Source organism: Symphalangus syndactylus, chromosome 11 (genome assembly GCF_028878055.3).
Source record: "Symphalangus syndactylus isolate Jambi chromosome 11, NHGRI_mSymSyn1-v2.1_pri, whole genome shotgun sequence".
NCBI classification, from domain to species: Eukaryota; Metazoa; Chordata; class Mammalia; order Primates; family Hylobatidae; genus Symphalangus; species Symphalangus syndactylus.
Window position 1 is genome coordinate 120,740,365 of NC_072433.2, and position 27,016 is coordinate 120,767,380.

The window sequence follows — 27,016 nt, forward strand, 5'->3', positions numbered from 1 at the left end:
TGACTGAAACACAATAAGCACTTTTATTGCTCCTAAAGTCTTCGACTTGGCCGCAGTGCTGGGCTCAGCTGGTCTCGCTCATATGTCTCTATAGCTACTCTTCTCAAGTGGTGGACTCAGTTTCCCCACCTCTGAATCTGGGTGAACCCTGGGACTCCCTTTGGCCAGCAGAAGGCAGCCAAAATGGCTGCGTGCTGATCAGATGGGGCTCACGAGGGGCTGGCTGGTCTAGGATGGCCTGGATTGGGACACCTGAACTCTCCTTCTCACGGTCCCTGCTTGTCCAGCAGGCTGGCCTGGGCTTTCTCCCGCGCAGAGGTGGCGGTCCGAAGCAAAGGAGCAGCACGCAGGTTCTCTTCAGGTGGAGGAAAGCACAGGCGTCAGCTCAGATTATGCCTTTTTCACATAAAAAAAGATTTTCAGCTGAAGGCAAGTAAGAAGTAGAAAGTGCAGGAAAAGGTCAGGTTTCCCTCCCCTTTTCTGCCTAAAGGCACAATATAAATTCTCCATCACTGGAGACAACCCTTAACTCAGAGGCGGTGCCAGAGGCTGCTGCAGACAAATCCTGTTGCATCAGCTTCGTCTTGGATATTTACCATCCCATAGTTTAACACCTTTGGAAGCCTAAAATTGTTGTCCTTGGTCGTCATATCTCTAAAAATTTATTGTCTTTTTTAAAAATGCTGTGTAAGACAGTGTTCCAAGCCATCACTTTGTTACTTTTCATTGAGGCTTATCCTGAGTGATGTTGACTGCCTGTGTTAACAAACTTTTTCGCCAGGTGCAGTGGCTCAAGCCTGTAATCCTAGCACTTTGGGAGGCCAAGGCAGGTGGATCACCTGAGGTCAGGAGTTCCAGCCCAGCCTGATCGACATGGTGAAACCCCATCTCTACTAAAAATACAAAAAAATTAGCCGGGCGTGGTGGTGTACACCTGTAATCCCAGCTACCCAGGAGGCTGAGGCAGGAGAATCTCTTGAAACTGGGAGGCGGAGGTTGCAGTGAGCCAAGATGGCGCCACTGCACCCCAGCCTGGGGGACGAGAGCAAGACTCTGCCTCAAAACAAAAACAAAAACATTGTTTTTCTTTGTGCATCTGTCTTTTCATTAAAAAGTCTCTCTTAATCTGTTTTGTTTTGCTATAACAATACCTCAGATGGGGTCATTTGAGATAGGTGTCTTGCTCTGTCATCCAGGCTGGAGTGCACTGGCATGATCATGGTTCGATGTAGCTTCAACCTCCTGGGGTCAAGCAATCCTCCCAACTCAGCCTCCCAAGTAGCTAGGACTACAGGTGCACGACACCATGCCCTGCTAATATTTTTAACTTTGTAGAGATGGGGTCTCACTATGTTGCCCTGACTGGTCTTGAATGCCTGGTCTCAAGTGATCCTCCTGCCTCAGCCTTGCAAAGTATTGGGATTACAGGCGTGAGCCACTGAACCCAGCAAGGGTCATATATAATAAATAGAAGTGTATTGGCTTACAGTTCTGGAGGCTGGGAAGCCCAAGATCAAGGAGCCAGCATCTAGCGAGAGCCTTCTTGCTGTGTCCTAGCACTATGGAAGACATCATATGGCAGAAGGGCAAAGTGAGGGCGAGAGAAAGACACAGAGAGAATGAACTCCTTCATTTAAAAGGCACCACTCTCAGGATAACCAACTCACTCCTAAAATAATGGGTTTCTTTTTTTTAAGACAGAGTCTTGCTTTGTTGCCCAGGCTGGAGTACAGTGGTGCGATCTCAGCTCACTGCAATCTCTGCCTCCTGGGTTCAAGTGATTCTCCTGTCTCAGCCTCCCAAGTAGCTGGCATTAGAGGCATGAGCCACCACACCTGGCTAATTTTTGTATTTTGAGTAGAAATGGTGTTTTACCTTGTTGGCCAGGCTGGTCTCAAACTCCTGACCTCAAGTAATCTGCACACCTCAACCTCCCAAAATGCTGGGATTACAGACATGAGCTACCACGCCTGGGCCCAGAAATAATGTTATCTACCCATTCACAAGGGCATAACCCGCATGGCCTAATTACTTTTTATTAAGCCCCACCTCACAACACTGGGGCTCAAGGTTCCAACTTTGGGAGACACAATCAAACCATAGCAGAGCCCCAGCTGAAAACCTAAGACAGGTGGAGGTAAAATTTTGTCTCCAAGGCCTATGCTTGAAACTGGCTCACAGGAAGTTGCACTACACTTGTCTACAGGACAAAGCAAGTCACAGGACCAGGCTGGATTCAGAGGTGGAGAAACAGACTCCACTTCTTGATGGCAGGAGCCATGGTTACACAGCCCAGAGCATCAATACAGCAAACCACTAACAGTGGTCAATGCAGTCACCCCCACAGCAACCCAGAGCTCTGTGCCCTGTCACAGCGTTGGGCAGTCCCCAGTGATTAAACCTGCCTATTGGGACTGCACTCTCACAGATATAAGACATACGTGATCAGCACAAGTATGTACCTATCCAGCCTTGGCTTCACTGTGCCTAGTCAGCCAGGCCACTTTCTTTGTCCTGAAAGCTGACCTGGGTTCACTGTGAGGCTTGACTGTACTGCCCACGTGCAGAGAGCAAATTCAGGAGCCAGTCAAGCATGTCCTGACACCTTGGGAGTCAGGGGAGAATGGATGGGTCATACAGCAAAGGACTTGGATACAAAGAGGCCATTAATTGCAGCCATCAATAAAACTTGTGACCTAAACAGGGGCAAATGAAGCTTGTTGGGGATGCTGGCTGGGCATGAGATGGAGTCTTGCTCTGTTGTCCAGGCTGGAGTGCAGTGGCATTATCTCAGCTCACTGCACTCTCCGCGTCCTGGATTCAAGGGATTCTCCTGCCTCAGTCTCCTGAGTAGCTGGAATTAGAGGTGTGCACCACCACACCCGGCTAATTTTTTTTATTTTTAGTAGAGATGGGTTTCACCATGTTGCCAGGCTGGTCTCAAACTCCTGATCTCAAGTGATCCACCCGCCTCAGCCTTCCAAAATGCTGGGATTACAGGCATGAGCCACAACGCCTGGCTTGTGGTTGACATCTTAACCCACAATATGATGGTGTAAGGAGGTGGAGCCTTTGGGAGGTGATTAGATAATGAGGGTGGAGACCTCAAGAATGGGATTAGTGACATTCTTTAAAAGGCCCTGGAGACTGGGTACAGTGGCTCATGCCTGTAATCCCAGCACTTTGGAAGGCTGAAGTGGGCAGGTCACTTGAGGTCAGGAGTTTGAGACCAACCTGGCCAATATTGTGAAACCCAGTGTCTACAAAAATACACAAATTAGCTGGGCATGGTGGTACATCCCTGTAGTCCCAGCTCTTCAGGAGGCTGAGGCAGGAGAATTGCTTGAACCCAGGAGGCAGAGAGAGGCGGAGGTTGCAGTGAGCCGAGATTGTGCCACTGCACTCCAGCCTGGGTGACAGAGCCAGACTCCATCTCAAACAAACAACCAAAAATGGCCCTGGAGAGCTGCCTCCCATCTTCTACCATAAGAGGACACAGCTAGAAGGCACTGTCTGTGAAAAAGTGGGCCCTCATCAGAAAACACTGGTGGCTTGATCTTGGACTTCCCAGTCTCCAGACTCGTGAGAAAAACATTTGTTTATAAGTAACCCGGTCTTTTTTTTTTTTTTTTGAGATGGAGTCTTGCTCTGTCACCCAGGCTGGAGTGCAATGGCATGATCTTGGCTCACTGCAACCTCCACCTCCTGGGTTCAAGCGATTCTCCTGCCTCAGCTTCCCGAGTAGCTGGGATTACAGGTATGTGCCACCACGCCTCACTAATTTTGTATTTTTAGTAGAGGAGGGGCTTCGCCATGTTGGCCAGGCTGTTCTTGAATGCCTGACCTCTGGTGATTCACCCACCTCGGCCTCCCACAGTGCTGGGATTACAGGCATGAGCCACTGCATCCAGCCAAGTTACCCACTCTTAAGGTATTTTGTTATAACCACCTGAACAAGAACAAAGACATTCTCTAAGCCACATAGTACACATTCATAAATCTGGGGTTTTAAATACCTTCTTCCTATTATTGTCACAAGAGACAGATTCAAGTTTCATTTGGCTGAAGCTTCTAAAGCTGGAAGGAACCTAAAATGAGCTTCAGCTTCAAGGCTAATGTGCCTCTTCTCCCTCCACGTAAAGCAAAAAATGCCAGAACTCCCTTGCCCTGCTTGCTTTGCAGGGAGGATGTGACTCCACAATCCAGGTTCCCCCAATCTGTGGCCACACCCAGGATAAGGATCAGAAGCTAGTGACCACCAGCGTCCCTCCTGGTAGCTGATGGCAACCATGAGGGAAACTGCCTCATTTCACAGGTAACAGGGTCAGAAGTTCTGGTGGCAGCCAACACAGTTCCCAGACCAGCTCTGTGTTCCAATGTGACTTGGGTTCATTTATGTGGCTAACTCAACTTCCCTGTCCTTTCCAGAGGTTCCGTGAGCTTTTCTTTTAAACATGTACTGGGCACTTACTGGCTCTCATTTCCCGAGCTCAGGACTAAACCCTCTACACATCAAGCATTCCTTTACTAAGCCCCTTTGCCCCCAGAGCTAGGAGGTGTGGCTCACAGGCAGGGATCATCTTCTGCTTTCCTCCAAGGCCTGGCCCAGAAGAACCAAGGGAAGACAGTTCCGGCCCACAGCCATTTCCCTTCCAACCTCTTGGCAAGCCTGATGAGTTCCACTCCCCCCGACGGGCACACCTGCCTTCCAGGCACTGATCCTGCTTTCCCCTCTTGCTCTGCCACTCACTGTGCCTGGCTTGCTGCCCAGCCCTCCCCAGCCTTCTCTCCTCCTACCTTTCCCACTTATTGCCTCCTTCCAGGCTTGTCCAGGATGATAAGCTCTGGTCTCAGCATTCACAGCCTCCTCTATCTCTCAGCCGTGTCCCTGGTCATGACTCTGCTTGCTCTTCCCTAAAGCAACTAAAATGGGAAAATCTGACCCTTCTCACCCAGGAGGCAGGTCCTCTCCTACCCACTGGAGCCCCAGAGCAAAAGCTCTCTCCTCCCTTCATCCTCCTTCTCACCATGGGATTTCACACAAGTCCTTTCACTTCCAAGTTTTGCCATGTGTGCATGTGTGCATGTGTATGTGATGTACAGACCTCTGGAGCCATATCACCACAGTGCCTCTCCACTCCCAGCCAGGGCTAGGGCACCCCCTCAGCTGCTGCAGGATGTGTCCCCAGAAGGAGGGAGTTAAAGGGGAAGAAAGCCCTTGAGTAGGAGCCAAGTTATCTGAACGCACACCCTGTGCCCAGAGGAGGCGGGGCAAGAGTTACTTTCCATGAAGAGTGCACCTGATGAGAAGGCAGCTCCAGAGGACTCAAAGGAAAACCAAGAATCAAGAAAGAAAGAAACGTGCAGTCCTTGCCTACTTCGGGGGGAGGGTACCACAAACTCCTTGGTCAATATAGGGACCTGCTTCTCCGTGCGCCCCAGCCCCCTCTGCACCATGCACTCTCCTCCCAAGCCTAGCGCCCGCTACAACTGTGGCCTCCACTAATGCCGGGGATGCGAGGCAGTGGACGATGCCCAAGTGAAGCCGTTCAGGCCTCGTGGCAGCACCAGATCAAGAGCGAGGTTGTGCTGCTCGTCCTCAGAGTATACAGGCCGGTAGCCCAGCAGCTGCAGGGCACCAGCGCACAGTTCCTGCACGCGGCGGATCTTGGCAAAGGGCAGCGCATGGCGCCAGGCCTGGGAGACGTTGAGCGCATTCCTGGACGAAGTCTTGAAGGCTTCGCGGCGCGCACCAGGTCCAGATCCGTGGGTGATGTTATGGATCCAGGCCTCGAGCTGTGGCGTGAGACTCAGCCCAGTGAAGGCGTAGAGCGCACGGATTTCTGCCAGCGGCTCCCGCGCCAGGTCCTCGAAGCGCACCAGGCGGTAGCGGCCGCGCAGAAAGGGTGGCGGCTTGAGTGTGGCAGCCTCGGCGATGCGTACGTGGCTACGGCACACCTCGCGCACCACGCGCAGGCCGGGGTCGGCCTCCACCCACGTGCCGTTGGTGCCCAGCACGATGCCGTTGTCACGCGCCAGAGCCTTGGCTGTCTGCTCCCGGGAGCGCAGCACGGCCCGCGGGTCGCGCACCAGGTGCACGATGCGCAGGTTGAGCGCGGGGTCGCTGAGCAGCGGGTAGAGCACCTGCAGGTTGAAGAAGCGCACCTCCTTGAGCACCACGTGGCTGTAGGAGCGGCAGGCCTCCCGGGCCAGGCTGAAGGGCTGCCGCGCGCACAGTGGCTTGCACACGGCCTCGCTGCTGATGGCGCCTCGGGGAAAGGCACTGCAGGCGGGTGGCGAGCACAGTGCACGGCTCACGGCCCACTGGAAGAGGTCGGACAGGTTGCGGCGCCAAGGCAGATAGGCATCAAACACGTCCATGTCGCACAGGAAGACGGAGCGCACCAGGTCGCGCACGGCCATGTGCAGCGTTGCAGCGCTGCCCTGCGACAGGGTAGTCCACACGTGCCACGCGGGCTCCATTAGGTAGAAGACGTCGGGGTGCTGGTTGAAGAGTTGGCCCACGAAGGACGAGCCCGAGCGCCACGAGGACAGCACCAGCACATGCACGTGCTCCTCGCCGCCTGCTGGGGACGAGGGCCCTGGCCGGGAAACCAGAAAGAGGAGCAGGAAGGTCTGCGCCAGGAGGAGCGCAGTCACTGCTGTGCTGGAGACGCGCGGCAGCCACATGCTGACTGCTGGGGGCCTTAGGGAGGAGAGCGCAGCGGTTAGGGGCTGCAGCCTGCACGCCCATCCCGTACCCCAGTGCCCAGTGCCTGCAGGGAGCAGATTCGACCACCAGACCCGAGCCTCCCATGAACATGATGGCCTCAGTGGGGAGCTCTCCTGGAAATGTGGCCTTAAGACATAACTCAGGATCCAGTCTAGCTGAGAGCAAAAGTACAAATGCAGAACGCGGTTGGAAATCTGTCTACATGTGAGTCCTACCTTCTTCTACATGTGAGTCCTACCTTCTTAGTTACCTACCCACATTCCCGTTGTCTATTTGGAGAGGGAAATATATTTCAAGCGGAATTCCTGTCTTTTGCTTAAGAATTCCTGTTAGGAAACTCTTTTAGGGTGTTGAACTGATGGGCGCTCTGGTGGATGTCACCGCACCGCCGGGCTCCCTGAGGCTCTTCCACTCCTCAGTCTGTGATCTTTTTCCTTTTTTAACTTCCCACACTACACTGACATACATAGCCTGTGATCTTAAACCAAATAGTGGATTGCCCCGTGACTCAGTTTACCCATCTGTAAAACGGGGATGATACCAGCACATAATACATGATTTGGGTGGATTATTGGAAAATGGGAACATGTTTGAATATCCTGGATGGACAGGAGGGACACGTAGTAATGTCCCTAACTGAAGAGTGCCCTTGCTACAGTGTGTGCTTCTGCATTGTATGATTTTTTTTTAAATAGACAGGTATAACTTTTCTTATGGAAAATAACTTTTCTTATTGAAAATAAGCAAATAGACGCCGGGTGTGGTGGCTCACGCCTGTAATCCCAGCACTTTGGGAGGCCGAGGCGGGTGGATCACCTGAGGTCAGAAGTTCAAGACCACCTTGGTCAACATGGTGAAACCTTGTCTCTACTAAGTATATAAAAATTAGCCGGCCATGGTAGTGGGCACCTGCAATCCCCAGCTACTCAGGAGGCTGAGGCAGGAGAATCGCTTGAACCTGGAAAGCAGAGGATGTAGTGAGATGAGATCGTGCCATTGCACTCCAGCCTGGGCAACAAGAGTGAAACTTCATTCCAAAAAAAAAAAAGAAAAGAAAATAAGCAAATAGGCAGGATGCGATGATTCAAGGCTGTAATCCCAGCACTTTGGGAGGCTGAGGTGGGAGGCAAAAAGTTTGAGACCAGCCTGGGCAACATATGGATAGCCTGCCTGTCTCTACAGAACATTAAAAAAAAACAAAAAAAGAAAAGCCAGGTGTGATGGAGTGCGCCTGTGGTCCCTGCTACTTGGGAGGCTGAGGTGGGAGGACCGCTTGAGCCTAGGAGTTTGAGGTTGCAGTGAGCTTTAATCATGCCACTGCACTACAGCTTGGGCGACAGCGTGAGACTCTGACTCAAAACATACAATACAATATCAAAATGAGCAAATAAGGCCAGGCACAGTGGCTAATGCCTGTAATCCTAGCAATTTGGGAGGTTGAGGTGGGGAGGTCACCTGAGGTCAGGAGTTCGAGACCAACCTGGCCAACATGGTAAAACCCCCATCTCTACCAAAAAAAAATACAAAAATTAGCTGGGCATGGTGGTGCATGCCTGTAGTCTCAGCTACTTGGTAGGCTGAGACGGGAAAATCACTTGAACCCAGGAGGCAGAGGTTGCAATGAGCTGAGATTATGCCACTGCGCTCCAGCCTGGGCAACAGAGTGAGACTGTCTCAAAAACAAAAAAATGAGCCAACAAATAAAGTGGACAAAGAACACCAATTGTTGCCATCACCGGTAGGGGGTGAAGTGCTGTAGGCAGCATGGGCTCCAGAGGGAGGGTGTCCTGGAGCCCTGTGGGTTTGCAAGGAGACCAGTTGAGGCGGAGCTCGGATGGACCCAGAGAGGCAGAGAGGTGAGAGCAGAGTACTGGCCCGGCCAGCTGAGGGGACTCACCACTGTCCAGAGCTGCTGGGAGAGCTGCAACGCTGATCACAGATCCATGGGAGATGATTAGAGGTTCCTCAGCACCTGGTAAAGCAGGAGGGCGATGGAGTCACACTCTACAGGGGAAGACAGCCCCAAAAGCGACACAACTTCTCTGAGGCTGGATTTCCACTTCTGTAGAATGGCATTTGCAACATTTAACCTCTTAGGGCTGTTGTGAGATGCTGCTGCAAACACCTATGAAGAGAGGGCCTGGGAAAGCATTCCTTACACACATGCCCCCATTACTGTTACTGTCCTTGTGCTCAGCTACTGTTTGGAGAGGAGGAACTCCTCCCCCTGGGGAGTCTCCCCAGACAGGAGACACCCACAGGCCACCTACTCTTCCAATCCCAGTATCTCACAGGCCATCCTCTGGCCTCCAACCACCAGCCCTTCAGTGGACCTTAAGAATGTCACATAGATCGGGTACAGAGGTTCATGCTGGTAATCTCAGCACTTTGGGAGGCGGAGGCAGGCGGATCACCTCAGGTTGGGAGTTCGAGACCAGTCTGACCAACATGAAGAAACCCCATCTCTACTAAAAATACAAAATTAGTCAGGTGTGGTGGCACATGCCTGTACTTGGGAGGCTGAGGCAGGAAAATCACTTGAACTCAGGAAGCAGAGGTTGTGGTGAGCCGAGATCATGCCACTGCACACCAACCTGGACAATAAGGGCGAAACTCCATCTCAAAAAAAAAAAAATGTCACACATGTCTCACAGGATGGAAGGAACACTGAGCCAACCTCCCGCATTCCAAGGTCCCAAAGTGTTCTTCTCTTTGCACCTGTTGCTTCTGCAATGATCTCAAGACCGGGTGACTTTGGAAGGGAGGGGCCTGGAAGTTTTCTCCTTGCTCCCTGCCTTCCCCCTTCCCCTGTCCAGGTCACACTGAGAGAAACCAGGGTCTAACTTGTGAGCAGATCCCATTTCTGCCCCTTTCCCTCATCAGGAGGCAACAGGTGTGGGTGGAGGATGCCCGGCAGCTCTGTCACCAGCCGACTCCAGATCCCACAGCCACTCTGGGAAAACCTGGAAGACAGGGAGAGTAGCCACTCATCTGCTCTGCACATGATCAACGCTCCTCCAGTGCCAGTGGGCTGACGATGGTTGGCTTCCTGCCAGTGGGGCGCTGAAAGAGAAGGGAACTCATTTTCTGACTTCAGTGATCACAAGTGCTAGGTGCGTCAAGTCCACAGGATGACTTAACTCACCGGGCACTGCGGTGGGCATGATGATGTCAATGTTTCAGGTGAAGGACTCAAGGCTTGGAGAGACAGCAAGAAAGCTGGGACCCCAGGACTCCTGTTCCTGAGCTCCTGGCACTGCTGATCCCAGGCTGTGGGCCTCTCCCACCTGTGATTGCTCCCTGCAGAGTGCAGGACCCTGCTGCTCTGGCCCAAACACAGTTGTCCTGGCCAGCCCAGCCCTTCCCTGGGTAGGGAGGATCTTGATCCCAAGCCAAGGTGTTTGTTACCTGTGTTCCAGGAAAGCCAGAGGTCTTCTTAAGTGACTCACACACTACAGGAACTGCTATGAGATCCTATTACTGAAACTCAAGAACTAGGAAGGTGGTTGAGTGATCCTATGCCACAGAGTCTCCAGAAGACCAGTTCCTAGCTGCGAGTGTTCTGATAGGAGCCTTACGTTCAGCACAGTGGACATTCGGGCCCAGGTTTCGACATTAGGAAGAACAAGTCAGGCAGGCCCTGTGATAGGTACTTTTGTCTTCATGATTAAATGCTATCATCCCAAGTCCCTAGGTGGCAGAAATGACCATCCCTGTCTGTTTTAATTGAAGCAGTGGGGCTCAGAGACGTGAATACCCAATAAGAAGGAGGAAGGGCAGGGGCTTAAATCCAAGACCAGCCAGGTACAGCACCTCATGCCTGTAATTACGGCACTTTGGGAGGCTAAGGCGGGTGAACTGCTTGGGCCCAGAAGCTCAAGACCAGCCTGGGTAACATGGCCAAACACCATCTCTACTAAAAATATAAAAATTAGCCCGGTGCCACGGCGCGGACCTGTAGTCCCAGCTACTCAGGAGGCCGAGGTGGGAGGATTGCTTGCGTCTAGGAGGCACAGGTTGCAGTGAGCAGAGACTGTGTGACTGCACTCCAGCCTGGGCAACGGAGAGAGACCCTGTCTCAAAAATAAATAAATAATAAATAAATAAACAGGCCGGGTGTGTGGTGGCTCACGCCTGTAAACCCAGCACTTTGGGAGGCTGAGGCAGGTGGATCGCCTAAGGTCAGGAATTCCAGATCAGCCTGACCAACATGGTGAAACCCCGTCTCTACTAAAAATACAAAAATAGCCAGGCGTGCCGGGCGCGGTGGCTCACGCTTGTAATCCCAGCACTTTGGGAGGCCGAGGCGGGCGGATCACGAGGTCAAGAGATCGAGACCACGGTGAAACCCCGTCTCTACTAAAAATACAAAAAATTAGCCGGGCGCGGTGGCAGGCGTCTGTAGTCCCAGCTACTCGGAGAGGCTGAGGCAGGAGAATGGCGTGAACCCGGGAGGCGGAGCTTGCAGTGAGCCGAGATTGCGCCACTGCACTCCAGCCTGGGCGACAGAGCGAGACTCCGTCTCAGAAAAAAAAAAAAAAAAAAAAAAAAAAAAAAAAAATAGCCAGGCGTGGTGGCAGGCGCCTGTAGTCCCAGCTACTTGGGAGGCTGAGGCAGGAGAATCGCTTGAATCCGGGAGGTAGAGGTTGCAGTGAGCCAAGATCATGCCACTGCACTCCAGCCTGGGTGACAGAGCGAGACTCCGACTCAAAAAGTAAATAAATAGGCCGGGCGCAGTGGCTCACGCCTGTAATCCCAGCACTTTGGGAGGCCAAGGTGGGCGGATCACGAGGTCAGGAGATTGAGACCATCCTGGCTAACACAGTGAAACCCCGTCTCTACTAAAAATACAAAAAATTAGCCGGGCGAGGTGGCGGGCACCTGTAGTCCCAGCTACTCAGGAGGCTGAGGCAGGAGAATGGCGTGAACCCCGGGGGGCGGAGCCTGCAGTGAGCCGAGATCGCGCCACTGCACTCCATCCTGGGCGACAGGGAGACTCTGTCTCAAAAAACAAAAGTAAATAAATAAAGAAACAAACAAACAAACAAACATAAATAACTAAATCCAAGAACCAGACTCTCACTGCAGGGCTCTGTGGTGGGTATCGCAGTCCTGAGCCTTTGTCCAGTGCCCTTTCCCATCCTGGAAGGCCTATCTCCCCGACGAAAGTCTTCCCTTGATGAGCGGCACATATTTATTATATGTTTACTTTTCAGAAAAGGTAACACATAGATGTTGTATAAAATTCTAAGCCACATATGGTGGCTCACACCTGTAATCCCAGCACTTTGGGAGGCTGAGGCGGGCAGATCACTAGAGGTCAGGAGATCGAGACCAGCCTTGGCCAACATGGCAAAACCCCGTCTTTACTAAAAATACAAAAATTAGCTGGGTGTGGTGGTCAGTGCCTGTAGTCCCAGGTACTTGGGAAGCTGAGGCAGGAGAGTCATTTGAACCTGGGAGACAGAGGTTGCAGTGAGCTGAGATTGTGCCACTGTACTCCAGCCTGGGCAACAGAGCGAGACTCCATCTCAAAAAAAAAAAAACAAAAAACTCAAGGTACAGATGAGGGCATTGCCAGCTCATGTTTCATGTGTGAAGACAGGAAAAGAGGCCACACTCCCTGGGCAGACACAGCCCCACACCAGAGCACAAGGCCAGTCAGGCAGAAGGAAGTGACTTTCCTCTCATGCCCTCTCCAGCCCTCTAACCTCAGAGGCAATTCTGCTTTAAATTTCCAACAAGTAATTAATGGTGATGATGGTGATGATAACGACGATGAAAATGATCATATGTTTTTGAGGAGGAGGGTGGAACTAAAAAGTACAAGAGGCCATAAAGGGAATAGAAAGTTCTGTTTCTTGTTTTGGTACCCAGGAGCACCCTAAGCAGTGGTCCTTCTTAAGTCACAGGAACTTTTTTTGACATTAACTGTTTTTAAAATTTATTTTTGTCCGTCCTTCCCTCCCTCCCTTCCTTCCTTCTCTCCCTTTCTTTTTCTTTTTTTTTTTTTTGAGACAGAGTCTCGCACTGTCGCCCAGGCTGGAGTGCAGTGGCAGGATCTCAGCTCACTGCAAGCTCCGCCTCCTGGGTTCACGGCATTCTCCTGCCTCAGCCTCCTGAGTAGCTGGAACTACAGGCGCCCGCCACCACGCCCGGCTAATTTTTTGTATTTTTAGTAGAGACGGGGTTTCACTATGTTAGCCAGGGTGGTCTCGATCTCCTGACCTCGCGATCCACCGGCCTCGTCCTCCCAAAGTCCTGGGATTACAGGCTTGAGCCACTGCGCCCAGCCTCTTTCTTTCTCTCTCTCTCTCTCTCGCTCGCTCCTCTCTCTCTCTCTTTCCCTCTCTCTCTTTCTTTCTCTCTTTCTTGACGCTCTCCCTCTGTTGCCCAGGCTGGAGTGTAGTGGCATGGTCTCGGCTCGCTGCAGCCTCCCTGCCTCAGGCTCCCGTGATTCTCTTGCCTCGGCCTGCCGGGTGGCTGGGAATGCAGGCGCGCGCCACCACGCCTGGCTGGTTTTTGTATTTTTGGTGGAGGCGGGTTTTCGCCATGTTGGCCAGGCTGGTCTCCAACTCCTGACCTCGAGTGATCTGCCCGCCTCGGCCTCCCAAGGTGCTGGGATTACAGACGGAGTCTCGCTCACTCGGTGCTCGGTGTTGCCCGGGCTGGAGCGCGGTGGCGCGGTCTCGGCTTGCTGCAGCCTCCGCCTCCCAGCCGCCTGCCTTGGCCTCCCAGGGTGCTGGGATTGCAGCCCCTGCGCGGCCGCCGCCCCGTCTGGGAGGTGGGGAGCGTCTCCGCCCGGCTGCCCCATCTGAGAGGTGAGAAGCGCCTCTGCCCGGCTGCCCCATCCGGGAAGTGAGGTGCGCCTCTGCCCGGCCACCCTGTGTGGGAAGTGAGGAGCGTCTCTGCCCGGCCGCCCGTCTGGGATGTGAGGAGCACTTCTGCCCGGCCGCCCATCATCTGGGATGTGAGGAGCGCCTCTGCCCGGCCACCCCATCTGGGATGTGAGGAGTGCCTCTGCCCGGCCGCCCCGTCTGGGATGTGGGGAGCGACTCTGCCCCGCCGCCCAGTCTGGGAGGGCACAAGCTGTATCCATGGACATCAGCAGCAGTTTACATATGCAAAAGAGACAAGAATGGAATAACGGAGCACTTCAAATTACTACCAGAAAAAAATACTTCTCAAGTGTGTCCTGGCTAATAGAGAAATAATTTGCCCAAACTTATAAACAAGACATTGTTTATAATGACGGTGCCACTGCACTCCAGCCTGGGCGACAGAGAGACCTCATCTCAAAAAACTAACTAAACAATTTTTTTTAAATACTCAATTCATTTCCTTCTCTCATAGTTAATAAAATAATTGTGTAATAAAAAAATTAAAAAAAATTTATTTTTGTGAAAATACTACACATAGCTTGAGAAAGGATAAAATATGCCTGGAGGCCAGGCACAGTGGCTCATGTCTGTAATCCTAGCACTGTGCGAGGCCGAGGTGGGAGGATCTCTTGAGGCCAGGAGTTCACGGTTGCAGTGAGTTATATCGTTCTACTGCTCACCAGCTTGGGCAAAAGAGTGTGACTCTCTTTCTTAAAAAAAATCGAAAACCTAAAACCACAGCAAAACACTCCAGCTCGCAGTTGAAGCTCACAGCTCACAGCTGAAGTACTGAGAGTACATTTCGTTTCTTGTTTTTTCTTGTTTCTCTTAGTTTTCCTTGGGGCTAATTGCATTAGATATTAGAAAGGTTGAGAGAAAAATTTAAAAGATGTGAAAAGTAGAACAAAAAACATAAATGACAGATAAAGGTTGGAAAATAGAGAAAAGATAAGATCAGCAAAAGATTCATCCAGGAAAGCCAGGGCTCGGGATCCCGATCCTGGTGGAGCTGACAATCAAGCTGGGGACACTGAAGACACATCTGGCTATATGACGGTCAAGGTACCTGATGGTGTCCCAGTGGATGGTCTGGACATCCAGCCGTGGGAGGGTCACGCTGGTCCTGGCTGCATCCTTATCTCCTGGATTCTAGCAAAGTTCCCACCTGGCCTCCCTTCAGTCCATCTCGTACAGTTGCCCGCAGAGGTGCCTACACCACACATCTGATCCTGCCGTTCTCCTCTTCAGTAACCTTCAGCTTTCCAACCTTATCTCCCATATCTCAGGCTTCAGACAGCCGGGAATCATCAGTGTTCATCAAACAAGCTCCATCTCTCCCAACTCCCTCACCCATGCTGAGTGCCCAGCCCTGACTCCCACCGGGAGGCATTTCAGCCTCGCCTGCAGCCGCCTCCTCTGCACCTGTCAAGGCATGCCCCCACTCTGCCCTGCATTGTACTTTGCTTTCCCTTCTTGCCTGTAAGCAACCCGGAACTTTGGATTGTGGTTTTTTGCAAGTGAACAACTGTTCTCCAGTGACCAGCGTAAGGCTCGGCACTGCACAGGTGCGCTGGACATGCTTGGTTCTGTCCACTCAGTACCTACTTTTCCTTCTGATAACAGTCTCTAGGCTTTTCCCTGGGGAACCACCCTCACCCACTCAAAAGTGTATGTGGCTCAGATGGGGCTAATCCACCACTCCCGGCTCCTAAGGATCATGTGTCCCAAGACAGGCTCACACTGACCCTGCACCCCCAGCCCACACAGAACTATTGGCCTAGGAATGGGACATCTGCTCAACTGCAATTCTGGAGTTTTGTTGATCACAAGGGAAGAGGAAACTGCCTGGGTGCAAAGTCAACAACAGAAGAGATCTCAGCAGAGAAAGTTCACAGGCAAGCTGACGGCATCATCTAAGCGTTTGGATCCAGTTATGCAAGGCTTACCCATGGACCCCTCAGCTGAGGGAAGCATTCAGCTTCTGCTTAAGTCCCTAGGAGATGAGTTTCTGTCACTTACACCCAAGGGTGGTGATTAGATAGTGACAGTGAAACCATTGGTGGGGTGAGGCGGGAAGGGTGCAGGGACAGAGCTTCCGGGGGCTGGCCCTGCTTTGTTTCTCTCAGACAGTGCTAATTACATGGGTGTGTTCAGTTCGTGAAAGTTCACCAAGCAGTACTTTCATTATATGTACTCTGAAGAATGGCATACTTCAATAAAAAGTAAAGAATCGGGCCGGGCGCGGTGGCTCACGCTTGTAATCCCAGCACTTTGAGAGGCCGAGGCGGGCGGATCACGAGGTCAGGAGATCGAGACCACGGTGAAACCCCGTCTCTACTAAAAATATAAAAAAAAATTAGCCGGGCGTGGTGGTGGGTGCCTGTAGTCCCAGCTACTCGGAGAGGCTGAGGCAGGAGAATGGCGTGAACCCGGGAGGTGAGCTTTCAGTGAGCCGAGATCATGCCACTGCACTCCAGCCTGGGTGAGAGCAAGACTCCGTCTCAGAAAAATAAATAAATAAATAAAATAAATAAAAAGTAAAGAATCCTGACTGAAGAAGACAGTAAGAGTCATGTCAAGGAGTGTCCCAAACAACGAATGAGTAGAGGACATGAACAAATACTTGCCATTGCAATCAGATACTCTGTGGTCCACATCCAGAGGGTGGAATTCCCCAGTAGCCCACATGGCTTTCTGCCGAGCACCTTAAAGTCACCGGATCTTCTAAACATCCCTTACCATTTCTTGGCCTGTCCTGAGAGACCTAGGAAGGAGCTATGGTTCTGCCTGATTTGCAAATGGGAAAAGCAAGACACCGACCAAGGATGGTTTTCCATAGCAGGGTCAAGCTGGAGCCCAGGAATCCTGGCTTTCTGGGCAGCACTCACTTCCAGCCAAACTCTGCCTACCCTCGACACAGCAGCTCCAGGCCAGGAGTGGTGGCTCACACCTGAAATACCAGCACTTTGGGAGGCCGAGGCAGGTGACTAACCTGAGGTCAGGAGTTCGGGACTAGCCTGACCAACACGGTGAAACCCCATGTCTACTAAAAATACAAAAATTTGGCCAGGTGCGTGCCTCACACCTGTAATCACAGCACTTTGGGAGGCCCAGGAGGGTGGATCACGAGGTCAAGAGACCGAGATCATCTTGGCTAACACGGTGAAACCCTGTCTCTACTAAAAATACAAAAAATTAGCCGGGTGTGGTGGCGGGCGCCTGTAGTCCCAGCTACTCGGGAGGCTGAGGTGGGAGAATGGCATGACTCTCGGAGGCGGAGCTTGCCGTGACCTGAGATCGCGCCACTGCACTCCAGCCTGGGCGACAGACCGAACGAGACTCCGTCCCCCCCCGCCCCCCCCAAAAAAGAAAAAATACAAAAATTAGCCAGGTGTGGTGGCAGGCCCCTGTAATCCCAGCTACTCGGGAGGGGGAGGCAGGAGAATCGCTGGAACCCGGGAGGCGGAGGTTGTAGTAAGCCCAGATCATACCACTGCACTCTAGCCTGGCAACAGAGTAACACTCCGCCTCAAACAAACAAACAAACAAAAAAAACCAAAACCAAAATAACAACAAGACACAGCAGCTCTTCTTGTTACCAGCCTGTTCCAGCCCTGTTCATAGAATCTAAAGGAACAAAATGTAACACTAGGTATAGATCCCAGGTTTAGATTTCTCTGTTTAGAGTTGGCTGGAGGCCATCCCTGTTCAAGAGTCCCAAAGCCACCTGGGCACGGTGGCTCACCTCTATAATCCCAGCACTTTGGGAGGCCGAGGCGGGTGGATCACCTGAGGTCAGGAGTTCGAGTCCAGCCTGGCCAACCTGGTGAAACCCCGTCTCTACTAAAGATACAAAAATTAGCTGCCATGGTGGCAGGTGCCTATTTGTAACCCCAGATACTCCGGAGGCTGAGGCAGAAGAATTGCTTGAGTCCGGGAGCTGGAGGTTGCAGTGAGCAGAGATCATGTGCCATTGCACTCCAGCCTGGGCAACAAGAGCAAAGCCCCATCACAAGAAAAAAAAAAAAAAAAAGAATCCCAAAGGCTGGAAAAAACAGATACCCAATGGGGAGTCAGTGTCCTTGAGGCATCAAGAGCTACGACTGGGGCCAAACTGCTCTAGTGGAGCCCTGGGCATTTGGAAGGGGGAAGGCTAACAAGGAGCGAAAGAAAGAGGAAGAAAGAAGAGAGAAAGAAAACAGAAAATGAGACAAAACATAAAGCAGGGAACATAAAACATAAAACAGGCCAGGCGCGGTGGCTCATGCCTGTAATCCCAGCACTTTGGGAGGCCGAGGTGGGTAGATCACATGAGGTCTGTAATCCCAGGTACTTGGGAGGCTGAGGCAGGAGAATCGCTTGAACCCAGGAGGCGGAGGTTGCAGTGAGCCTAGATCGCCCCATTGCACTCCAGCCTGGGCAACAAGAGCAAAACTTCGTCTCAAAGAAAAACAAAACCAAAAACAAAACATAAAACATAAAGACGGAAGATGAGTGTTCATGGGGGGCAGGAACAAGGAACCCCTGCAAACACCATCTATGAGGGTTTCCTACATGCCCAGTCTTTCCCATCCATTTTCTGATTTGATCCTCACAGCAACCCTATGACATGGACCTGATGATCATCCCTATTTTATAGATGAGGAACGTGAGGCGTAGAAAAATTAAGGGAGGCGGGGCATGGTGACTCATGCTTGTAATCCCAGCACTTTGGGAGGCCGAGGCGGGCGGATTACCTGAGGTCAGGAGTTCGAGACCAGCCTGGCCAACATGACGAAACCCCATCTGTACTAAAAATACAAAAATTATCTAGGTGTGGTTGTGCAGGCCTGTAATCCCAGCTAGTCGAATCCCAGCTAGTCGTGAAGATGAGGCAGAAGAATCGCTTGAGCCCAGGAGGCGGAGGTTGCAGTGAGCCGAGATTGTGCCACTGCACTCCAGCCTGGGCAACAAAGCAAGACTCTGTCTCAAAAAAAAAAAAAAAGAAAAAGGAAAAGGGACTTGCCTGAAGAATTCACACAGTGGCTGCTGAGTCAGAGTTGGAAGCCTAGCAGGGTAACCTTGGAGCTCTTCGCTACATAGTGTCAAGTGGAAAACAGAAGTAACAAAGCTGACATACATATATACATTTCTCCCATCTGTGTGTGTTCTTAGATGTGCATGTATTTTTCACACAGTTGCCTGGGTGTTAAAAATACACGAGTATCAAAGAACACCCACAGATGGGAGCAAACAGTTGCAAATCATGTCTACAGAATGGGACTTGTACCCAGAATATAAAAAGAGCTCTTACAAATCAACACGAAATAGTCAAATATCCTATTTAGTTTTTTAGGAATGAGCATATTTAAGAAATATAAGAATAAGTAAATTTAAGAATGAAAAAAGAAAAAAATTGAAATGAGTAAAGGATTTGAGAGAAGTTTCTCTGAAGAAGATACACAAATGGAAAGATGCTCAACCAGGCGCAGTGGCCCATGCCTGTAATTCCAGCACTTTGGGAGGCCGAGGTGTGTGGATCACCTGAGGTCAGGAGTTTGAGACCAGCCTGGACAACATGGTGAAACCCCATCTCTACTAAAAATACCAAAAACTAGCCAGGTGTGGTGGCAGGCACCTGTAATCCCAGCTACTCGGCGGGGTGGGGGGCAGGCAGGAGAATCGCTTGAACCCAGGAGGCAGAGTTTGCAGTGAGCCAAGGTCGTGCCATCGCATTCTAGCCTGGGGGACAAGAGCGAGACTTTGTCTCAAAAAACAGGCCGGGCACAGTAGCTCATGCCTGTAACCCCAGCGCTTTGGGAGGCCAAGGCTGGAGGATCACCGAAGGTCGGGAGTTGGAGACCAGCCTGACTGACATGGAGAAACCCTGTCTTTACTAAGAATACAAAATTAGCCAGGCGTGGTGGCGCATGCCTGTAATCCCAGCTACTCGGGAGGCTGAGGCAGGAGAATCACTTGAACCCGGGAGGCAGAGGTTGTGGTGAGCCGAGATGGCACCATTGCACTCCAGTCTGGGCAACAAGAGTGAAACTCCATCTCAGAAAAAAAAAGGAAAGATGCTCAACATTTTTAGGCAGTGGGGAAATGCAAATTAAACCACAATGACAAGTCACTTTCCATCCACCATGAAGGTTACAATTTTAAAAAGATAATTATAATAAATAATATATAATTACAAGTGTTGGTGAGATGACAGAGACGTGGGGATCCTCATAAAGTGGGAATGTCAAGTGGTGCATTTCCTGAATAAACAATTCAGTGGTTTCTCAAAAGGTTGAATAGAGTGACCATATGATACAGCAGATCCACTCCTGGGTACACACCCTAGAGAACCGAACATACAAGCCCACAAGAAAGCCTGCTCATGAATTTGCACAGCAGCATTATTCATAATAGCCAAAAAGTGGAGCCATCCCTAATGTCTATCAGTTGATGAATGGATAAACGAAATGTGGCGTAACCACACAGCAGACAATTCTCTGCAATAAAAAAGAATAAAGTACTGATATATACAAAGTTCAATGTGAAAACACTGAATATACTATAAGCCAGTGAACTGTATACTTTTAAAATATAAACTTTGGGCCGGACGCAGCGGCTCACGCATGTAATCTCAGCACTTTGGATTAAATGGGTGCATCACCTGAGGTCAGGAGTTTGAGGCCAGCCTGGCCAACATGATGAAGCCTCATCTCTACTGAAAATACAAAAAAAAAAAAAAAAAAATTAGCTGGTTGTGGTGGCAGGCACCTGAAATCCCAGCTACTCGGGAGGCAGAGGCAGGAGCATTGCTTGAACTCGGGAGGCAGAGTTCGCAGTGAGCTGAAATCAAGCCACTGCACTTCAGCCTGGGTGACAAGAGTGAAACTCCATCTTAAAAAAAAAAAAAATATATATTATATAATATATAATATATAGTATTATATACTTATATATAATATATTATATACTTATATATAATATATTATATACTTATATATTATATTATATACTTATATATTATATTATATACTTATATATTATATTATATACTTATATATTATATTATATACTTATATATAATATATACAAACTTTAACATACATGAATTCTACCTCAATAAAGCTATTATTTAAAAAAAAATACAGGCCAGGCGCGGTGGCTCAAGCCTGTAATCCCAGCACTTTGGGAGGCCGAGGTGGGCGGATCACGAGGTCAGGAGATCGAGACCATCCTGGCTAACATGGTGAAACCCCGTCTCTACTAAAAATACAAAAAATTAGCCGGGCGTGGTGGCAGGCGCCTGCAGTCCCAGCTACTCGGGAGGCTGAGGCAGGAGAATGGCGTGAACCTGGGAGGCGGAGCTTGCAGTGAGCCGAGATCGCGCCACTGCACTCCAGCCTAGGGGACAGACTGAGACACCGTCTCACAAAAAAAAAAAAAAAAAAAAAAAATACAAAGTACGGGAGATGCACACTGAAGTTTGGTGTTTATTTTTCTATGGCCAGTTTACAGGTAATTTTATTTTTATTTTTATTTTTTGAGATGGAGTCTTGCTCTGTTGCCCAGGCTGGAGTGCAGAGGTGCGATCTCGGCTTACTGCAAGCTCCGCTTCCCGGGTTCATGCCATTCTCCTGCCTCAGCCTCCTGAGTAGCTGGGACTACAGGTGCCTGCCGCCACACCTGGCTAATTTTTTGTAATTTTTAGTAGAGACAGGGTTTCACCGTGTTAGCCAGGATGGTCTCGATCTCCTGACCTCGTGATCCGCCCGCCTCAGCCTCCCAAAATGCTGGGATTACAGGCGTGAGCCACCGCGCCCAGCCGGTAATTTATTTTCTTATTAGTGCTTTGCTGCATTTTCCAGATAGTCTACATCAGACTTTTATTAGAATGATAAAATCAGAAATTTCTAGTTGGTTAAACGAGGCTTAGGTGGAGTTTGTCTTTCTCCAGCTAGCACTGCACAGAGACAGGTGCCTGCAAAACCATCTCCCAGCTGATCTGAGTACCCAGTTAGCCAGAAAAGGCCACGGGCATGAATGACCCGCTCTGCACTAAAAGGTGTCAGAGCCCCCAAGCACACTCTCAACCCCAGGACTGTGGGCTGGGCCAGGCTGTGGCTGAAGCTGTGCCTGGCCCCAAGCCCTGGCCATATCTGCCATCTCTGCCAGTCCTGGTGATGCAGCTGCATGGCATCCCCCAGAGGCAGGGGGCTGGGACTGCAAGGCCCAGATGCTGATGGAGAAAACAGATCTGCCTTCAAAATCTACTGGGAAATGAATTCTAATTAGCCTGGGAAAGGAGCCTCAAGCCTCCCTGGCTCAGAGCCACCGCCCTGGGGCATTGCAGAGCAGATAAGCAGATAGCAACACACAAACCCTTTTCCTTGGCTGGGAGCTTTAGGGATTCTCACACTGCACTTCGCACAGCACCTGACTTGGTCTAAATTGTAGTACCTTACAGCTGGAGGCCATAAAGTCTGAGGGTTCCCCACTTCTGTGCAGCAAAACACGCAGGGTAAGGAGTGGGATTGTGCTTTTAGCACAGTTGCCTGTTTCCCTAAGTATTGACAGAGCCCTCTCATTACAGAGATAATCTGGAATGTTCTCTGGTTTATTAACCATTTATTTTAATTACCTTATTTTTTAAAAGTAAATCATTCTTCCAAATCAATGACATAGAAAAAGGAAGAGACTATTTTATAAGAAAATAACTCAGGGCCGGGCGCGGTGGCTCACTGCTTGTAATCCCAGCACTTTGGGAGGCCGAGGCGGGCGGATCACGAGGTCAGGAGATCGAGACCACGGTGAAACCCCGTCTCTACTAAAAATACAAAAAATTAGCCGGGCGTGGTGGCGGGCGCCTGTAGTCCCAGCTACTCGGAGAGGCTGAGACAGGAGAATGGCGTGAACCCGGGAGGCGGAGCTTGCAGTGAGCCGAGACTGCGCCACTGCACTCCAGCCTGGGCGACAGAGCGAGACTCCATCTCAAAAAAAAAAAAAAAAAAAAAGAACATAACTCAGGGCTGGGCGCGGTGGCTCACGCCTATAATCCCAGCACTCTGGGAGGCCAAGACAGGCAGATCACCTGAGGTCAGGAGTTGGAGACCAGCCTGGCCAAACATGGTGAAACCCCATCTTTACTAAATACACAAAAAGTAGCCAGGTGTGGTGGCACGTGCTTGTAATCCTAGCTACCTGGGAGGCTGAGGCAGGAGAATCACTGGAGCCCAGGAGTCCGAGGCTGCAGTGAGCTGAGATCATGCCACTGCACTCCAGTCTGGGCGACAGAGCGAGACTCCATCTCAAACAAAAACAAAAACAAAAAACAAAAAACACATAGTCAAATGCAACATGTGGACCTTGTTTGAATTCTAATTTGAAAAAAACATCTGCCAGGAGATACCCTAGAGGTAATCAGGTATATTTCAATATTGACTAATAGGTGATAGTGAGAAATTATTATTAATACTATTATCGCTACCCAGAACAATCTTGTTCATGTATTTGTGGACCCATCTCCCCGCCCAAGACACTAGAAGCAGAATGGTGGCTGTCTCATTAAAGACAGTAGGTACAGAACACTGAGGTTAAGAGTGTGAATCCCACTTGACCATTTACTGCGTCATCTTGTGCAAGTTACTTCCCTCCTTGCCTGCTTGGTTAAAAAAAATCTGGAAGGTCAGGTGCGGTGGCTCACACCTGTAATCCCAGCACTTTGCGAGGCTGAGGAGGGCAGATCACGAGGTCAGGAGTTCGAGACCAGCCTCACCAACATGGTGAAACTCCGTCTTTACTAAAAATACAAAAATTAGCCGGGTGTGGTAGCCGGCGCCTGTAATCCCAGCTACTCAGGAGTCTGAGGCAGGAGAATCGTTTGAACCTGGGATGCGGAGAGGTTGCAGTGAGCCGAGATTGTGTCACTTTCACTGCACTCGAGCCTCGGTGACAGAGCGAGACTCCATCTCAAAAAAAAAAAAAAAATCTGTAAAGTGGGGGAAACAATATAACCCAACTCATGGGCTTGATTGAAAGAGTGAGTGAGTGGATATCTGTAAAGCAGAACAATGTCTGGCGCATAATGCACTTATGAGTATTTGCTTAGGAATCTTCCTGGGCCACACTTATATTCTATGAATCCAAGGGAAAGTCTCTGAATGAGGAAAACCCAAGGATAATGGCTGTACCAGATTCAGGTGCCCCAGTGCCCCAGCAACAGAATGTGGCAGGCACAGGCAGGGGCCCCACAAGGGCAAACAAAACAGAAGACGCTGGAAAGTCATGGCTTGAGGCCTGGCTTTTTTTTTCTGAAATGGAGTCTTGCTGTTGCACAGACTGGAGTGAAGTACCGCAATCTCGGCTCACTGCAACCTCCGCTCCTGGGTTCAAGTGATTCTTCTGCCTCAGCCTCCCAAGTAGCTGGGATTACAGGCACTCGCCACCATGCCCAGCTAATTTGTGTATTTTTAGTAGAGATGGGGTTTCACCATGTTGGCCAGGCTGGTCTTGAACTCCTGACCTCAGGTGATCCACCTGCCTCGGCCTCCCAAAGTGTTGGAATTACAGGCGTGAGCCACTGTGCCTGGCCTTAGAAGCTTGGCTTCTGAAGCCGGATCGGGTTCAAAGCCTGTCTCTACTACCAGTGAGGGGTGTGACTTAGAGCAAGTCACTCTCTGGCTCTCTATGCTCCAATTGACTCTGTTTGTAGAACAAACCCAGAAAAGTTCCGGCCTCCTAGGCTGGAGAGGAGCCCAGCCCCAGCTTCCCCAGCAGCACAGCACCCTCAGAGGCCCTGGTACTCGGCCCACTCGCTTGTGGGTTTAAGTCAGCCAAGTCCTTTCTGCTCTTCAGGCCTCAGTTTTCCCATCCTCAAAAATGGGAAACTTGACTGCCTTGCCTCTGTGAAAGAGGAAGGAGAAAGTCAACATTTGCTAGGCACCTGTCCTGAGGCCCAGAGGGCCTGTCCTGAAGCACAAGATGAAGCCGTCATAAGCAGTGACGCAGGACTCCAATTCCCCTGGGTCTGGCTCCAAATTAACCCGCCAAGCTACTGTTTCTCAATAATTCTATGGAAAAAGCCCTTGGAGAGCTTTTGAAAGTCATGTCCTTTGAAACTCAAGTATCGAGACAAAAGGGGTTCTCCCCTCGCAGTGGGGATTCCCCTGCGCAGCCGAAGCCCCAGCAAGACACATTCAAACCAGCGCTAGCAGGGGAGATGAACTTTCCACGTTGCTGATGGAAAAGCCACCCCCAGCTCTTCCCGCCAACCCAGGTCCCCGGTGCAGGACAGAGGAGCGTCACAGCTGGGCCACTGCCCCGGCCCCCAGCCCAACCGAGTGTGGAGACACCTCCCGTGGAGAATGAAGAACCAAAGTACCTCAAAGCTTGGCGTGTCTGTCCGACCTGGAGCGGCAGCGAGAGGGACGCTTCCCTTCCTGAGCTCAGCAAATCTACCAGACGTCGTCTCTTCCAAGTTCCACCGCACAGCCAGCTCTTTCTCTTCACTGGGAGGGTCCGCAGGGTCTCGCTTGCTCCTTAAGGTCCCAAGACTATTAAGGGACACCCGGTGAGGCCGGGAAAGGGGCTCTAAGAGGCATGGACGAGAGTCGGGGGTGACCAAGCCACTGGAAGCTCCTGGAGACTCGAGGCAAAGCGAATCTGGGAACAGGGCAGGAGTCCCAGAATGGGATGTTGAGGATGGGGGTGTCCTGGGGCTACCACAGGGAAGGACCCGGCGCAGAGCTCCCTCTGGGACGCGGCACTGCGGCCCGTGCCCTGTACTCCTGCGCGCCGGCCAGCAACCCTCGGCGCTGCCCGGTGTAGCCCGCCCGAGCGCACACAATGAGGCGCTTTCAGACGTGGCTGCGGTCCCCGGGTGGCCGGCGGGAGCTAGCGCGGTGGGGGAAGGAAGGAGCCGGTCGGCCCACCCCAGACCGAGGGGCCACGCCTCGGGGGAGGGGCGCCGGCCGAGGGCGGGGCAGGAGGGCCCAGGTGGGCTGGGACTCTGAGAGGCGCAACTTTTAGCTGGGGATGTCAAAGGGCGCTGGCAGAGTCACCTCTCATCTGACTACATATGAACGTTGTACCCCACCCCAAATCCCCAGAGAAGGGGGGGCTCCTGGGAGGACAAAGGCCCCAGTGAAGGAAGTCGAATCTTAATCTTGGCCCTCCTCACTCTCGGGGGCATCCTTTCGGCGAGATGACTTGGAATCCGAACCCTTCCCAAGGCCACGGCACCTGTATGACACAGCGAGCCGGTGCAGTGTCCCAACTGGGAAGAGCAGAGAGACCAGGTGGCCTTAGGAGCTGGGTCCGCAGCTTTTCCCCTCCTCCTGCGCATTCCCTGCCCTAGCCTAGGCCCAGAGGCGCAGGCTTCATAGCAGGTCCAGATAAAGACATGATACGTCTCAACAAATAAGATATTTCCGGCCAGGGCCGGGCGCGGTGGCTCACGCCTGTAATCCTAGCACTTTGGGAGGCCGAGGCGGGCGAATCACGAGGTCAGAAGATCGAAATCATCCTGGCTAACACAGTAAAACCCCGTCTCTACTAAAAATACAAAAAAATTAGCCAGGCGTGGTGGGGGGCGCCTGTAGTCCCAGCTACTGTGGAGGCTGAGGCAGGAGAATGGAGTGAACCCGGGAGGCGGAGCTTGCAGTGAGCCGAGATGGTACCACTGCACTCCAGCCTGGGCAACAGAGCGAGACTCCGTCTCAAAAATAAAAATAAAAAATCCGGCCAGGCGCGGTGTCTCACGCCTGTAATCCCAGCACTTTGGGGGGCCGTAGTGGGTGGATAACGAGGTCAGGAGTTCGAGACCAGCCTGGCCAACAGGGTGAAACCCCGTCTCTACTAAAAATACAAAAATTAGCCGGGTGTGGTGGCAGGCACCCGTAATCCTAGCTCCTCAGGAGGCTGAGGCAGGAGAATTGCTTGAGCCCGGGAGGCGGAGGTTGCAGTGAGCTGAGATTGCACGACTGCACTCCAGCCTGCGTGACAGGATGAGACTCTGTTTCTTTCTTCTTTTTTTTTTTTTTTTGAGACAGAGTCTTGCTCTTGCTCAGGCTGGAATGCAGTGGCGCGATCTTCGCTCACTGCGAGCTCTGCCTCCCGGGTTCACACCATTCTCCTGCCTCAGCCTCTGAGTAGCTGGGACTACAGGCGCCCGCCACCACGCCCGGCTAATTTTTTTTGTATTTTTAGTAGAGACGGGGTTTCACTGTGTTAGCCAGGATGGTCTCGATCTCCTGACCTTGTGATCCGCCCGCCTCGGCCTCTCAAAGTGCTGGGATTACAGGCGTGAGCCACCACGCCCGGCCAAGACTCTGTTTCAAAAAAAAAAAAAAAATTCCCCCTTACAAATAACAGGGCAGAGCCCAGGCACCTGAAAAGGATGAAGCATTTCTAGGTCTTGTTAAATCAG

General features: G+C 51.3%; 1 protein-coding gene across 10 annotated transcripts; it reads right to left on the reverse strand.

Moving 5' to 3' along the window:
- Positions 1–25,624, reverse strand: CHST6 (carbohydrate sulfotransferase 6). Of its 10 annotated transcripts, XR_010114332.1 has the most exons (6): positions 10,142–11,427; positions 9,879–10,033; positions 9,240–9,796; positions 8,631–8,705; positions 4,798–6,706; positions 1–396 (listed from the first exon to the last, which is right to left on the reverse strand). XR_010114332.1 is itself a non-coding variant. In XM_063612457.1 (4 exons), exon 4 carries the CDS (start codon positions 6,688–6,690, stop codon positions 5,503–5,505), a length of 1,188 nt encoding a protein of 395 aa, XP_063468527.1. In that variant the 5' UTR covers positions 6,691–6,706; positions 8,631–8,705; positions 9,240–9,696; positions 24,971–25,624; the 3' UTR covers positions 1–5,502. The 10 variants fall into 10 exon arrangements, 3 of the variants coding, with proteins under 3 accessions (XP_063468527.1, XP_063468528.1, XP_055155562.1); XR_010114334.1 differs by lacking the exons at positions 9,879–10,033; positions 10,142–11,427 and adding an exon at positions 24,971–25,623 and having other exon boundaries at positions 1–355; positions 9,240–9,327; XR_010114331.1 differs by lacking the exons at positions 9,879–10,033; positions 10,142–11,427 and adding an exon at positions 24,971–25,623 and having other exon boundaries at positions 9,240–9,327.
- Between the last annotated feature and the right edge of the window lie 1,392 nt (positions 25,625–27,016).